This window comes from Meleagris gallopavo, chromosome 11 (assembly GCF_000146605.3).
Source record: "Meleagris gallopavo isolate NT-WF06-2002-E0010 breed Aviagen turkey brand Nicholas breeding stock chromosome 11, Turkey_5.1, whole genome shotgun sequence".
Classification (NCBI taxonomy): Eukaryota; Metazoa; Chordata; class Aves; order Galliformes; family Phasianidae; genus Meleagris; species Meleagris gallopavo.
In genome coordinates, this window is record NC_015021.2 from 19465928 (window position 1) to 19482062 (window position 16135).

Sequence of the window (16135 nt, forward strand, 5' to 3'; positions counted from 1 at the left end):
TTTTTTTTTTTTTCTCTCAAAATTGCTTTCCAGCTCAGGTCTCGTGACCTATCAAATGATCATTTAGACAGATCGACTTAGTGCCTCCCTGTGACAGTCTGTGCCTACAGAGCTCTGATAGAGGGCTTCCTAAATCAACACAGACTCTGGGGAGGCATGGGAAGCAGTATTACTCTTGTCAGCACCAGAGAAGACTCTCAGCTCAAAAGGGCTGTATCTGATTTAATCTAGCGTATTAACTAATTAATCTTCCCTTTGCCCCTATGTAGTAGGTAAGTACATTTTAGCATGCCAAGGCATTTGTTTAATTGACCAAAAACTGTCATGAGACTGAAAGTCTGATTGCTAAAGGTATTTACATATACCCATTTTGTTGGTATACATAAGGCATATGACTTACTGTAGTTGAACAATACACTGTAAACAAACAAAAACCAAACAAGCTAAAAGCAATACTAGAGTGAAGAGTTACCTAGATTAAACTAATTATCTGTTCTTAAAACATTAAGCTCCCTGGGGAATCTCTGCTGCATGAGAGCAGGTTTTATTGCAGGGATCCCAGGCCCAAGTACTATTTTCCATTTTCATCTGTCAAAAATGCTGAAATTTGACAACAAAGTAGAGACTGGTGAGGGTTAAATGATGAAGATAAAGCAGCTTGGGTCCACTCAAAGTAAATTCAAATGTGCAGTACATATCTGAAAAGATACAAAGAAGGCAGTATGTACAACAGGCATTGATTTAGTTAAAAGCAAAAACAAAACAAAACAAAAAAACCCACAAGCAGTTAAACAGAACTGAGACTTAAAAAGGCTCATGCAATTGCTCTTGAGTTTTAATCTCCCCTTGGCAATTGAGAATGCTAGAATACAGTAGACATTAGAAAAAATAACAATAATATTGGAGTTTGAAAAAGAAATAAAAGCCAAAATAGAAAGTACTGGAGAAAGAGTCTTATAAAAGACGAACTACAGTACCTGATCCAATCAATTAATTAGAAAAGAGGGTGGGAGATGACTTGATTCAAGAGGCTGACAGCCTTTACAGAAAAAATGAACAGGCATTGAGTTACTTCTCCATCTGCCAAAGAAAGGCATGACAGAAATGGATGTTGAGTCGCTACAGCCAAAGCATTCTGATTTAAGTGAGTGCTCACATTTTTGAACAGTGAAGGGTTGATGACCTCATGGACGAACTGTCAGAAAACCTGCTGAATTCTCCATCTACTCATGTAAAGACTTGATGTCCTCCCAGAAGCTGTAACTAAGCCAAAGCAAGTCATGGGCCTTCCTGCAGGAGTAATGGCATGGAAGCTAATGACTAGTTCAGACAAAATTAACTCAGTGGACTTAATGATACCTCTTATCTCTAGTTCCCCAGTCAGACATGAGGCCATACAGCATTCCTCCCAAGTACCCCAGGCTCTACTCTAGACAAGCACATTCCCAAGGGGAGTTTTGACCACATACTAAGAGAAGAAAAACTGAGTGACCAACTTGCATTTTGAACACCCCAATTTTCCTACTTTCTCCATCTCTTAACTCTCCCTAAAATAAATCCTTTTTTTCACACTGCAGTAAAGTGAGTCAGTATAAAACAGAGTAGTCTATCATAGAATATAGATAAACATAAACATCTCAGTTCCAGATGGTTAAAATTTTGTCTCCACAGCACTCGAGCCATTAAGGTCATCATAATGTAAATGTTTAACCATCATCTTAAAGTATAAAGCCACGACCAGGCCCAAAACAGCACAAAATGGTCCAGTCAAGAAACAAAGAGAACATTTTAAGCCGTTTCCTATGGATCTGAAATCTTGGCCAGAGTCTCACCTCAGTCCAGAGTGAACCTACTGAACTCATTAAACCACCCACTGTGCCAATGGGAACAGAATCTATGGGCCACATAGATTCATAATACCTTTTTTTCATTTCTGAGCAGCAAGATGTAGAAAATCATGGTGGAAACTTCCTTCTAGTACTGAGCAATGTTATTCTTGTATACGTTTACTTCCTGTGGCTCATCACACAGTGGCCCTGGGCTGCGCAGCCATCAGCTCAGGGCTCAGCTGGGGCTGGGCACTCCAACTAGTGTTGATGGTGCTACCACGGCTGATTCCTTGCTATAATCTCAGAGGAACATCCCTGGGAGAAAAGTGCTCTTTCCCTGAAATAAAACTGTCAGAGAGAGGCCCAGGCACTGACAAAACAAAAACAGTGAGGTGGAGCCACATAGCATGTGATTCTGTTGTCTCTGATCCTCTGCATGACAGCTGTATCAATAATTTACTGAAAGATGGAACACCATAAATTAAATCTATCTGGCAGATGAATACAAGAAGAGCAGGTTTTTCAAATCCTGCAATTTAATTGCGAGAGTACAGAGTTAGAGGGTCAGATGGTTTGCTGCATGGAGGTAGATGGATTATTACTGGGAGATTCCTTCTATTATGCTGCAAGTGTTGAGAGACGTTGCATAGGAACCTTATGTAAGCATATTAAAAAAAAAAAAAAAAGTGTGTTTGATCCACAAGTTAGCAGGATTTGAGCACTGGTCCTTAGTAACCACCAATTACTGCTGCCAGTGCTTGTCAGTAATTGGGATACAACTTTGTGCTTTGGTCAACTCCTCCCTGCAGGTCCTGAGCTCCTTGAGTGCTGGTTGGGTCTTTCTGAGCAAAGTCCTTCAACACACACTTAAAATCTGAGGCTTAAGGCACTTTATTGTGTCTAGAGGCCACTAGTACATCTGGATGCACTCTGTCAACAGCAGGAAGCTGCGCCCAAGGGCATTTTGAACGAGGTCTTAATGATGTGTCTGTCAAGTTGTGCCAAGTGAACAGCTGTTCCCTGATGCCCAGCAATATGGTTGTGGTGTCCAGGTGGGATTTGGACACCCTGGTGTGACAGTGAGGGAAATATATGCCTGCTGCCTACCCTTTGCCCTGGGCTGGGATGAGCTGGCAGCACTGGGAAGTATCTGGGTCTGCCAGCACCTCTTCAGGTCACCTGGGCAATAGCAGGCGTGTGCCAGACTGCACACTGCCTCATTAACTGGCAGGGGAAGCAACAGGGACCAGGAGATGCACAATTAATAGCCAGGGTCACCAGTTCCACACTAAGTAAATTAAGATAGAAGGCAGTAATGTGTCAAGTTCCTTTGGCCAGGAGCTCCAGCACAAACAAGAACCACAGCAATAATATTTCAGCTATTCTATTCAATTCACTTCTAAGGGAGGCGAAGAACAAGGATGCAGTTAGCTACCAGGGCTCCAATGACAACCCAAATTTAAGCTAGGCATAACCATGTTTACCCACACCGATTTCCCTTGCTACTCAAGGACATCACCAGGCAGTTTGTGCAAGAACACCATAATACCATCATTTTGAGCTGTTGGTCTTTTAAGAACATGTCATTCTTTGTTCAGTTCTGCCTCATTAGTAGCATCCTGTACGCTGACTTAATCTTGGGTGTACGCTCATAACTTACTTGTTGGGAAGTGTCTAAAAGCACTCGTGCTACAATGCCAGGTATTGCTCACATCACACACTGCTCAAGTGCTGCACCACGTTTGCCTGACTTATGATGATAAATGACTAAACACAGAAAATCTCTTATAAGCCGTCTTCTTTGATCAACTTGTGTTCACATTACTCATATAATCAGTTCTGTTGAAATGCAGGAGGATTACTCATGTAAGGCAAGGATTTTTTGTCCTAGTGAATAATAATAATAAGCAGCCAATCATGGAATAAATGCAGCAAGATCTGCTATTCACTTCCTGGGAAGTGTGTTGAATCTGCCCCACACTCCTGTTGGGGAATTGGTGACACAAGCTGCAGCCACCCAAATTACCCTGCAGCTCTCTATTTCATGCGCAAAGAGCCTACTGATTTACATCTACTACTGCTCCTCCTGGAGACCTCAGCAGGCACTGAAGGAATGCCTCCTTCCAGCTCCTTCTGAGGAACGTGTTTCTTTGAGAACCCCTCCTGCATTAATTAGCCCACAGACAAAATCATGCAAACAGGGCAGTGAGGCATAATCAATTACATTTGTATAACTGCTGATGGAACACGATAACTAATTAATGAGACCACGTGCTCAAACAAAAGAGAAATGCATTTGAAAACCTGCAAGAGCCGAACAGTGTGTGTAATCCTGATGTGCTTACAGCACAGAAGACCAGTTCAGATTCCTAAATTATTGCATGGAAGGCTTTCCAGAAGCCTGAGAGACTGCTGGTGAGAGTTAGCTGGGAAGAAAAAGCAGTTCTTTAGCAAGGAGTAAAGGAACCTCTGTAAAAACAGCAATCTCCAAAGCAGAATTAGAGACTTAAAAACAATAGATTTTCAGAACCTGTGTTTGATACACAGTCACTATTTTTTCTGGTTTGGACAACAAAGTATTAAATCAATACTTCACCGAAAAATGTAATTTGTGTTTTTGCCATTGAAATTCACGTTGATATCCTGAAATGAAATAAATTGTCATAATGACGCATCGCCAGGCTTTGCAATAGCAAAAATCCATTTTCTTTAGAGAGCCTCACACACTAATAAATAACCCATTCTGTGATTTATGTTAAATTTAAAAAGCTCTCATGGCTGGCCTGGAGCAAACCGTAATGACTTCCATTCTACGGTGCAAAAGTATGGATCTATGAGGGAAGAAAAAGAAGGTGTAATCAAGTAATTACAGAGGCTGCTCCTGCATCTTATTAAAGCAAAGACATTTCTTCAATGAGTGGTGTTCTAGAACAGACTGTCTGGTCACTCAGCTCGAAGCAGCTCAATACAAATGCAGCTCTTGTCCACTACGACAGTGAGGTACAGCTGGAAGAGCATTATTTTTAGTGTGGTTTCTCTGCACCTTCCTTAGAACACCCAGCTGCATTAAGCACACGTGCACTTCTGTTAGGCATCTGCTTTCTCCATTTTACTTATGGAGAAGCAATTCAGTTATTTCATGTGGCCCCCTAGAAGGAGCCCTCAGCACAGCAGTTCCAAGAAGTTCCTGGTTGCCTGGTTCTGCTCAGCTCGCCCACCTATTGATCTGTCATTTCCCCATACTAACAGCATCATTCTGTTTCTTTAAGGCTTTTACTTCACCACCTCAAGAAAACAACGAGAAACCAGTCCTTTTTAGAAATGTGCAAATTGATTATACATCTTTCTCCATAATTCTCTTTTTTTTTTTCCTTCCTCCTAGTGGTAAAATAGCTTTTTGCAAACACAAATGGAGCACTTCATGCATATTGCATTACTTACAGTGCTGCACTCACAGATGGCTGGATGTGCCAGAAGTACCCGGCACTCAGTGCTACACCACTCTGCACCATACATAGTCAGTGCTCCCTGGACAAACAGGGCAGAAAACACGTGGGAACACAGAATGCCTGCATAGGATGGCTTCCTGCAGACCCAAGTGCAAAGCGGTGGATGCAGAGCAGGATGCCCAGAGGAATACCCCTCAAACCTAGGGATATTTCTCCCTATGGGATCCCAGCATCTAGGGCCAGCTGCTTGCAAGGCTGGCACATAATGAGCACAGCAGCGCTCAGAATAACTCATCACCAAGGAATCTGCTGGCCTTCACCACAGCCAGCTCCAGTTTCACCTCTGTGTGCATTTCTTCACCTCCATCTGTTCCTCTTTGCTCACCTTTGTGGACGCAGTGTCCTGATGCGGGTGCTCAGCTTTGGAAGTGGGTCTCACAGGCTGCAAAACAAGGAGGTTACGCTGGTTTGGCTCCTTCTTGCACTGGAGACAGGAATACAAAATTTAAGGACCCCTGTCTGCAGCACCATTGCTCTTTCGTCATGTCTTTGGTCAAGCTAAATAACTCAGTGTTTATTTTGCTTATTTCTCTGAAGGAGATAATGGTATTTGGCCAACTTGCAACAATATTAATATTGGTAAAGCACCTAAAAAAATACAGATGAAAGAAGAACAGTAAAGAGCTGTTCAGCTCCTCCAATCCCATTTTGCTATGAAGACAAAACCAAAAAACACCATGTAACAGCCCTGGAGCTGTTTTTTTTGTTTGTTTGTTTGTTTGTTTGTTTTCAGTAGGCACATTGCTAAATTGGTCTTAAACCTAAAATATATCACTATGCTTTTTTTTAGTGATAATTTTAGCTTAAAATAATAACCCCCCCATTTGAAGGAGGTAAAAAATTGGAAAGGGTTAAAAAAAAAACCCCAAATTAGCAATAGAGGGGCAGATGCTGAACCCCTGCGCAGTGCTCAGAGGATGTAAAATGAGCACACAAAACTCCACACAGAAAGCAGCAGTGTGATGAGCAGCCCACAGCAGCATCTCTCTGCCGCGTGGCCAACGGCACTGACGTCATTCCTCTCCCTGCTGCCTGGCCGTAATGAAAACCACATCTTGTGTCTGCTCCTACTGCCCAGCTCGCAGCTACCAGCCTAGTAATTAAACTAAAAACAACACAGCGGGCAGGGAAGTGAGGCTGGCAGGGATTTTCCGCTCTCCCTTTCTCTTCTCTCACGCCGTGGGTTGCAGCTCTGCATCGCAGCTCTCCGTGCTGCCTTCCCACAAGAAATGCTGCAGCCCAGCTCCACGCACAGCCCCGCGTGGGGCAAAAATGCTGTTGTAGCAGCAGGCATTGGGATGCTTTTGTCTCTCTCTGGATTTATTTCTCATTCTGTCTGAGCTCTGAGTCATCTCAACGCCCAGCTGCACCTGGGATGAAGCATGAATTTTGCTCTGCAAGCACCTGCGTTAATATTGCTGCTGTGGGATTTGCTAGGAGTCTGCTCTGCCCTGCTTTTCTAGGGCATGTAGAATCACACAATGGCTGAAGTTGGAAGGGACCTTAAAGATCATCAAGTTCCAAGCCCCCTGCCGTGGGCTGGGTTGCCAACAACCAGATCGCCTGCAAGGAGGAAGGGGCTTTCCCATCACCTTCCTGAAGCAAACGGTGGGCTCCATGGGCAGCAGGGAGATTTCCTGTGCCATAATGACTTCTGTGAGGAGAAAGCTGAAGGAAACCCAACCGTTCCATCTCAGCGAGCACCCCTGGCTGGCTCCTTACCATCTGGAGCTCTCTCTTCTAATCTATCACCATCAACACACTGATTCTCCTTGTGTTCTCTGTATTCTTTACAGAGGGCTTTACACAGGGACATCCCAGAGCCACCCAGGCAGAGGGCACTCATTAACAAGAGGACTAAACAAGTCAGGCAGTGGGTGTGGGATGGAGCGATGAGGATGAAGCAGAAAACAGCAGGTTTAGTTCAGGAGTAATTTGGCACCAAACCACACACTTAGAAAGCTGTGCCTCTGAACACCGAGGCCTCTCCTTTCGATGTGATTGCTGTTTTAGCTCATTTGCTCTAATGAAGAACGCTGTTGTGGTACAAACAGCGGTTGCTAATGAGCACGATGGCAGCAGAGTTAGCTGAGCTGGCCCTGGCCCCCAGCACAGCCCCACTCAGCTTCCTGGCTACGCAATGAGGAGGGCAACCATCAAGCACAAGAAAAGCGCTTCCTCCCTCCCTCTGGCTGTGGATTTACACCAGTCTCCTAAGACTTCACCATTTTTGCATAGCTGTGGAATGGATGAATGCGACTGCTGAGCAATGCCTGCACCTCGGTCTTGCCAAAATCCCCCCCCGCTGCTGTCTGTTTCTCCATGTCCTTGGGAGCATTGATGGAGCAGGGCAGAAATGAGCTGTGTCTGCCCCAGGTAGGCATTGTCCCTCCATCAGTCATTTCTTATGGCTGTGGGTGGGGGACAGGATGTTTCCAAGTGATGGAGTAGCAATACGCTGCTCTCACTTAACTAGCACTGATACTTTCAAATGATCACTTTCATTGAGTACAGCCACAACTACAGAGTAACTTCATTTCAGCTGATATCAAGGCACTGCCTTCAGCAACTCAGGGCCCTCTGCCACCCCAGCTACTAGCCAGAAAAGATTATTTTCTTACCTAACATACTGCATGAGGAAATGACACAGAAATAAGGGCATCTAGACTGTAGCCGTTCACAAACCAGGCAGCTATTTCTGCCCACTGTTCTATTTAGCTGAGGTCTGTTTCTTGCAAACCCAGGCAGACCCACCCAAGTCCTTCCGCTTAACAAGAAGTGCTGATAAAGACCTGCAAAGGAAAAGAACTAAATGAAGGATTGGACACAGTTGAGTGAAACATCAGCCCATGCCTCAGAGACGCTGTGCAACAGCTCTGGGTAGGAGAAGTCGAGTTTGGGTTGGGGATCGCTTTGGTTAGAGGAGCTATTCCCCTCATGGCTAAAATGCTGGCACACAGGCATGCGGCCCTGAAGCAGCCAAACCCAGCTCTTATTCTCACCTCAAAGATGCACATTTGCTCAAAAGTGGCAACCATTTTTCACTCTCAATATCCTTAGCCAGAACGTGCATCCCTTCAGCTTGCAGTCGCTCGAGGTAAGCATCAGCACAATTCGAACTGCGACCAACCAAAACGTGAAACAAATGCTGTGTTTTATTTAATAAACTCCAGCAAGACAAGGCCACCTGGTAGACACAGTGTAATTCGTTTAGGATGTAAAGACTGAAGAAATAATTGTTTTGGCTCTAAGGCAGTAATAATAATAAAAAAAATCGCTGCATTAACAGGAAGGCAACTTTCAGGCTAAAATTCATATTAAAGAAACAATATTTCTTTTTTCCATATATCAGTATGCAGAGATTGTCAATTCTCATTGTTTTGCTCAAAGTCATCACACGTCACCAGGAGATCATTTCTCCTTGCCTGGGAACTACGCAATCTGCTGAAAAGAAGAGAAAGAGAAGGAAGGAAAAGGACAGTGTCTGAATAGTGCCTGGAAATGTGGCTGAAGACGAAAAAGCATGAGCTAATTCATGCTCGTGGAGACAATCTAATGATTGGGAAGATGTAATCGCCGTGTAGAGCAGACGGGCTCAGGCGGCAGCATTTCAAAGTATTCAGAGAGGTGACCTGCTGTGCCCCAGCTCCTCGTGTTTGCCCAGGAGGATTTTTGGTGTTGGTTGGGCAGTTGGATGGTTTCAGGTTCCTGCTGTGTATGGGATGATATTGATAACTTACCTCCTTGGGACAACACCTCTTCCTTTGCTGCTTCAGCTCAAACACACACTGTGAGACCTTTCTTCTTTCTTGCAGCTGGGTTGCCATCATTGAAGAACTGGCGATGAGGCCGCAGCCCTGAGCACGGATTCAGCCTGGGACACCCAAGCCCAGCAGCAACCATGAGCGGCCTCCTGTCACGCCTGGACCCACGGCGGGTGCCATGGGGGGCTGCAGGCCATGCCCTGCGCTCCCGCGTCCTGCGCACCAAGCCTGTGGAGTCGATGCTGGAGGGCACGGGGACAGCAGGAGGCCAGGGCGCACGGCTGGCCAAGGTCCTCACCACGCTCGACCTCATCTCCCTTGGTGTTGGCAGCTGCGTGGGCACAGGTATGTACGTGGTGTCTGGCCTGGTGGCCAAGGAGATGGCAGGGCCTGGCGTCATCGTGTCCTTCATCATCGCTGCCGTCGCCTCCATCTTGTCAGGTGAGTCTTTCCAGTGGGTTTTGAGTGAGGTCTCAGGTAGACTCTGGCCACCTTCGTGACTGGACAACGTGCCAATTACCAGTGCTGGTCTCGTGACATTGGGGTCACATCCATGAGGTGATGGCACTTAGGATACACACAGCACAGAGGGGCAATGACATCTCCTTTCACTGAAAGCCCCTTTTGCACTGGGGTTCCCCACCGGCATGGGGTGCCCAGCTACAAGGAGCCAGCAGGACAGTGGCATCCTGCAGGCGGTGCCAAGCCCAGCAACTCCTCTGCTACCTTTAGAGCTGTTGTTATTGGCTCCTGTTCACTCAGGGTCGCTCTTTGAATTTCCAACAAAACAAAGCAAACAAAGCAATGTGCAGAGAGGGAGGAATTATATATTTTAGTGAAAAGTCAGTGAATTCCATTGCCTCCTGTGAACCCAGCTGAGCATATGGCCTGAGCTGCGGTTTCCACATAAGCCAGTTCTGCTGGCATTTGTCCTTTCCAGATCAGCGCTAACGCGATGATGCGATGTCCCCGCTCCCCCTGCTCACAGAACTTTGCATGCTGTGTCAGTCTGGCAATCCAGCTTGCGTGTGTGGGCTGGGCAAGGAAACCTGACTCAGTGACAAAGGACTTCAATACGGGATGGGAATGACCTGCCTCTACTTTTCAAGTCCTCAGATTATTGCGCTTTCCCCATTTCCCACAGCCCATTTTGTGATGCAAACCAAATGAAGTGGAGCAACTGGGGTGGGTCCGCTCTGAGAAAACACATTGTCCCCAAAAAGAGCCTTTTTTCCCCAAGCCGTGGGCCCTGCCCCACAGCAGGAAGCTCCTGCTGGCCCCACAGCCCTGCCACTCCCAGCCCTGCTTTCATCTCCCCCCTGCTTGTGCAGCCCTGGGAAAGTGTTTTCCCAAGGATGCAGTGTTTTCATTATCTCCTTGGCCACTTCCTTGCTTCATCATTGACACTGCTGTTGTTTATAACAGCAGTGCATTTTTGGCAAGTGAAACCCAGTAAGGGCTGGGAGCTGGACAAGCTGCATCCTGCAAATGTGCATGGATGGATTTTAAGGAGCTGCTTTGGCTTGCAGCTCAGGCAGGTATCCAGATCACCTGTGCTCACCTTTGGTCATCAAGTCAGTGCCCATTACCTGCAAATTATCCCAGAGTTTTTGGCTGAAAATACTCCTTCTAGAATGCCTTGCAGATTGCTGGTGCTGAGAGGGGCTGTAGTGCTCAGATGTGGCTGAGGAGGGATGGGGCCATCAACAGCAGAGGTTCATGGAAGTCAGGATTTCTTCTGCATCAAAAGGGGAAATAACCCCTGCAAAGAAGAGGTGGAGCTTAGTAGTGTTGCAAGGTCCCAGTTTCACAGAAATTTGGGAATCATTCTGGGAAATGGGAATGCCACTGATTTTGATGGCACTGTGGGTTTGTCACAGCCCTACTCAAAGAGTAACATTCAGTTATGCAGCTTTATTATCACTATTACAGATAGAGCTGAGATCAGTGAGATAAAATCTATATCTTAATAAGTTATATCATCTTCCTTTTTAAGCAGTGCATACACAGGGAAGTGCTGTGAACTCCACTTCTGCTGGAGGACCTGTAGCATTGTGAATTCAAGTGCCCTGATTAATGCCACCTGCTATTATCTCAGTGGCAGTCAGGGATGTGTGCAGGTCTCGCATCTCTCATCCCCCTGTGGCTGCTACCACATGCTATGATAAAAATTGGTTATTTTCTTAATGTACACTGAAATCTAAAGCAGATATACCCTATAGGTTGCAATATCCAATGTATAGTGAAAGATTACTATTTTGGGATTCCTGTTGGGTAATTGAAAAATCAAACATTTTATACATATAGAACTCTCTGCTCTGCCATTATCACTCTGCATCAATATCAATCCTCTTTAAGCCTTATCTTCTTGTTGGCTAGAAGTAGAGCTGCCAAGAAAGATTATATGATTTTTAAAGCTATCAAAGACAGAAACCAGATACTTGTCCCCACCAGAGTACCTGTTTCATAAATCATTCAGGCCTGCGGTCGTCTGTGAGTGCCTTACCTTTGCAGAATGCATGCATTTTTAATCAGCTTTCAATAATGACAGTGTGGAGCTGGATGATCTTGTTGCTCTCGTAGCTGGGCCAGCTCTATAGAAGTCCAGTTTGGAAGAGTTGCATTGAAAACCATAGCCAAGGACAAGGATACTACCTTGTGGGGTGGGTGGTCCTGCCAGCACTTACCCTGACCAACACCCTGGGAATTTCTGATTCCATCCATGACTACTAAATAAAATCTGATAGTTATTTCAAGACAGCAGTGTCTTGAATCAGGATTTTATTGAAAAATACCCTGATGTAGTAAGCCTGGAAAGTATTAAATCCCACTGAAATCTCCTCCCAGGTAGCTCCAGTTACACACTTTTCACCTTTCTTCCCTTCTTTACAAAGACAGATTTGCAGTTACTCCTCAAAATGAAGTCTACAAGCAACATTTAAGTGTTAAAATAACTTAGTTATTTCTGTGAGATGGCTTCAGACTCATCTGGCACGGGTAGAGTGAGAGCAGGATGATCAGGGCAGCACTCATGCCTGCACCTATATTGTGGTGACCCAGAATAGGCACACAGCATCTCAGGAGAAAATGGTACAGAACACATTAGCATCCCTATCAGATGAAGAAGAAACGTCTGTCACCATCAAAGTTACTGTATGGAAACTGGGCCACCACAACCACAACACCATGCTGCCCACTGCTGCTCTCTGTGGATGAATTTCAGTATATATCTTTTTTCATTCCAAACAGGTGTTTGCTATGCTGAGTTTGGCGTGAGGGTCCCCAAGACCACGGGCTCTGCCTACACCTACAGCTACGTGACAGTGGGGGAATTCGTGGCGTTCTTCATTGGCTGGAACCTCATCCTGGAGTACCTGATTGGCACGGCCGCGGGTGCCAGCGCCCTCAGCAGCATGTTTGATTCACTGGCCAACCACACCATCAGCCGCTGGATGATCAGCAGCGTCGGGACGCTGAACGGGCTGGGTGAGAATTGGGCTGGAGGCGTGTGCATCTTGTTGTGCAGAGCTTCCTCCGTTAATTAGAGCCTGAAATGTAATTGGAAGCTCGTCAGACATGGATATTAGGCTTCATTCATTATTTACCATCCGTTGGCCTCTGGTACTTTGCATCTGGTTCAGTCTGGGTTCTAGGTGCAGGGATATACGATCCCAGTACTTTGAGCCTCTATCACCCAAACCAGCATTTAGAAGATCAGAACCCCACAAAAAATATTTTGATATCAGAGGGTAACAATAGCACAGGAATGCTCTGCTCTGCTCAGCCCCATTAAAACTCACACAGAAATTTTATGGAGAGCCTGCATTACTGACATGTTGGAGCTCAGTGCTGTGATGGTTCTGTGGGACCAGCAACAGCCCACGGCTCTTATCAGTAACAACAGCAAGCAGTCTTGTAGCTCTGTTATGAAAATTTAAAGTTTGATTGACTTCTAATTAGTACTTAGCAGGTATGCATGATGCAAACTAGGATATGATCATTTGTTTTCTGCTCTCCAAAAACTCCTGACAGTGTCTTGAGGCAGGATTTATCACCTCAATAAAAGAGCTTTACCTTGCACGGTCACCTGGAGACCAGCTTTGCAATGAGAACAAGGAGTACTGCAAAACTTCAGGATCTGAAAAGTACTGTCATAGAGTCATAGAATCTTTTGTGTGGGAAGGGTCATCTAGCCTAGCCACAGACAAATAGTTACGCACCTCTTTTCTCTCACCCAGGGAAAGGAGAGGAGTCATATCCTGACCTTCTTGCTCTAGTCATTGCCATCATCGTCACCGTCATCGTGGCCATGGGCGTGAAGAACTCAGTGGGACTGAACAACGTGCTCAATGTGATTAACCTGATAGTCTGGGTCTTCATTATGATTGCCGGGCTCTTCTTCATCAAAAGTGACAACTGGTCTGAAGGGCAGTTCCTGCCATTTGGATGGCCGGGGGTAAGTCCTGTGTGCAGTGGGTCATGCGGTGCCACCCCCACCACGTGCTCAGCTTTGCTTGTGGTGTGCAGCCCCTGCTTCCACTTCGCTCCTCAGGTCCTAACCCTGCTCAGCCCACCCAGCTTCGGCCAGAGGCCTCTAGCTCCCAGCTTGGGCCCATCCCTCCTCACTCTTCCGAACCTGAGGGACATGGTGATGCTTTGGCTGTATCTCCTGCCACTCTTAGAATAAACTCAGTCCTATTCCTAGATGCCCTGTTGGAGAGCCAAATAGCACGTGAAAGCATACACCAGGAAATGTCTTTCGTTATCAGGCTCACAGCAGCAAAACGCAGTGGCTGTCCAAAGAAGGGCTCGGGAGGATCCAGCCCGTCCCCTGCAGAGGGGGAGATACTTATGTTGGCTGCTTTTCAATAACAATGTTCTCGAGCATTTGTTTTGAGCACTTCATAATGCCACCTGCCAGTGCTTATTTTATGGATGCTCCCTCAAAGCTTACTGAGAATTTGGACATATTTGGCTTTTTTAGCTTGCTTGCACTGGTTTTTATCCAAAGATGAACAGAGACTGAAAATATCTCAGCTGGCCTAAGCCCAAGATAACTTCTCAGATTTACACTGCTCGACTCCATAGGGATTTTGTGCGGAAAAATAAGCAAGAAAGTAAAGTAAACCAAAAATCTTGATTGCTGAAAGGATCCCAAGCTGACATGTCGTCCCTTCACCTCTGTAAATCAGCATTTCTCTTCTGGAGCATGGCAGCGAGGAGCAGTGCTCAGGCCCAGTTAAGAACAGACGTCAGATTTACTTTTGGATGATACCTGTCTTTTTCTGCTATAAAATAGGAAAGAAAAAAAGAGTGCCAAATGTGAGTGTTTTGCTCCAACCCAATCCTCCAAATCTCTCCTGGCAACAGTACCTAATTTTAAAAGATACATTATCCAAAACACATGAAAAACAATGGGGTCTTCCTATGGTTTTCAGGCGGCTGTTTCTCTCTGAAATCATTTGTAGAACTTAATCCACCACAGCACAAGCTCGAGATCCCCAGAAGTACAGAGATACTTTGAAAAGTGAATTACAGACTCTCCACTGAAAGAGGTGAATTTTCCTGTGTGCTCCATCGCTAAAGAACTGAGATAGATGTGATGGACATGCAACATCCAGCTAGCCAGATGTATTCAAGGGCTTTGCAACTACAAATTAGCTCTCTCCTTAGAGCTACACAGTCTTTAGCCAGCTTCAGTGTTTGTTTCTTATAAACATGCTAATGTTGTACATTCAGAAAGAACATAATAAAGTAACTAGCAGTACAAATAATTCCCCTTTCAAGTATTCCAACCTACCTGCAGCTTCCAAGCAAAGCAAAGGTTGTTTGGAGAGTGGTGCATGTCTGACTGTCCATGCTCTGTTCTGCTTCCTCTGCTAGCAGATCTTGCTGCCTGATGAGAATTCCTGCTAACACAAAACATATGAACATGTTGGGGATGGGGAGTCAGTCAGTCCCTCAGGATCCATAGTGTTTTCAGTGCCCCTACACAACCCTAACCCCACACCCCAGTGCAAGTAAAATAAGCACAAAATGGTTTTGCATGATCACTTGTTCCCAATTGGGTGCCAGCCACCCTCATGGCACTGAGACAGTGGGTCCTCTGTGCAGGTGCTCAAAGGGGCTGCGACGTGTTTCTATGCCTTCATTGGCTTCGACATCATTGCTACCACAGGAGAAGAAGCAAAGAGCCCCAACACCTCCATCCCCCTACGCCATCACGGCCTCACTTGTTGCGTGCTTGACAGCATACGTGTCCGTAAGTACCTGCTATATGTGTGTGTATACGTGAATACATGTCCATACGTACTAGCCATACGAGTACAGCCATCCACTGGGGGGCTGCAAGAGGTTGAAACAAGTACAGCTGTGTGGGACAGGACATATACATGGATGGCCACAGCCTGTCCAGTCTCTCTGCACCCAGTAAATGCATGTCTATACTCAGGAATTTCAGGTCCCTTGTTGCCTTAGGGTGGCAGAGCCCAAGGTAGCAGAGCCCCTGGATTAACAACTCCACAGTAAATCACACAGCCCAAACCTCTGCATTTTACATCTTCTCCGTAGGAGGTGTAAGGATACAGTTCTAATTAGACTCAATTTTTTTGCGTGTTTCCCACCCTTGAGAAGCAGCCTCTGTAACTGCAAGCTCAGGGCTGCTGCTGACCCTCTGTCCTACTCATCTTACCTTCCCCAGGTAAGCATCATCCTCACACTGATGGTGCCATATGATGCCATCGACACTGAGTCCCCACTGATGGAAATGTTTGTGGCACGTGGCTTCTATGCAGCCAAGTTCATCGTTGCCATTGGGTCTGTGGCCGGCCTGACCGTCAGCTTGCTGGGCTCTCTCTTCCCAATGCCAAGAGTCATCTACGCCATGGCTGGCGATGGGCTACTCTTCAGGTCAGTCATACATGCATTAACATTTGGTTTTCTCCTTTGCCTTTCCAGCCAGGTATGGGTTATTACAACAGGCAGCCACTGCAACCTGCAATTTTAACCCTCTACAACTGTTTTCTTGTTGCAG

General features: G+C 45.8%; 1 protein-coding gene and 1 long non-coding RNA gene across 2 annotated transcripts in view; one reads left to right on the forward strand and one right to left on the reverse strand.

The window, feature by feature from the left end:
* The window catches only part of SLC7A14 (solute carrier family 7 member 14), a 24241-nt gene that overhangs the window by 409 nt on the left and 7697 nt on the right, over positions 1–16135 (forward strand). Inside the window, 6 exon segments of the mRNA XM_003209216.3 lie at positions 9154–9543; positions 12352–12588; positions 13341–13558; positions 15217–15312; positions 15314–15364; positions 15803–16011. Of these exon segments, the coding sequence (XP_003209264.1) occupies positions 9240–9543; positions 12352–12588; positions 13341–13558; positions 15217–15312; positions 15314–15364; positions 15803–16011 (1115 nt within the window). The 5' untranslated portion in view covers positions 9154–9239.
* LOC109369525 lies at positions 13565–15881 on the reverse strand. The gene is made up of 3 exons (XR_002118676.1): positions 15794–15881; positions 14903–15011; positions 13565–14390 (listed from the first exon to the last, which is right to left on the reverse strand). It is a non-coding gene; the product is annotated as an uncharacterized LOC109369525 (long non-coding RNA).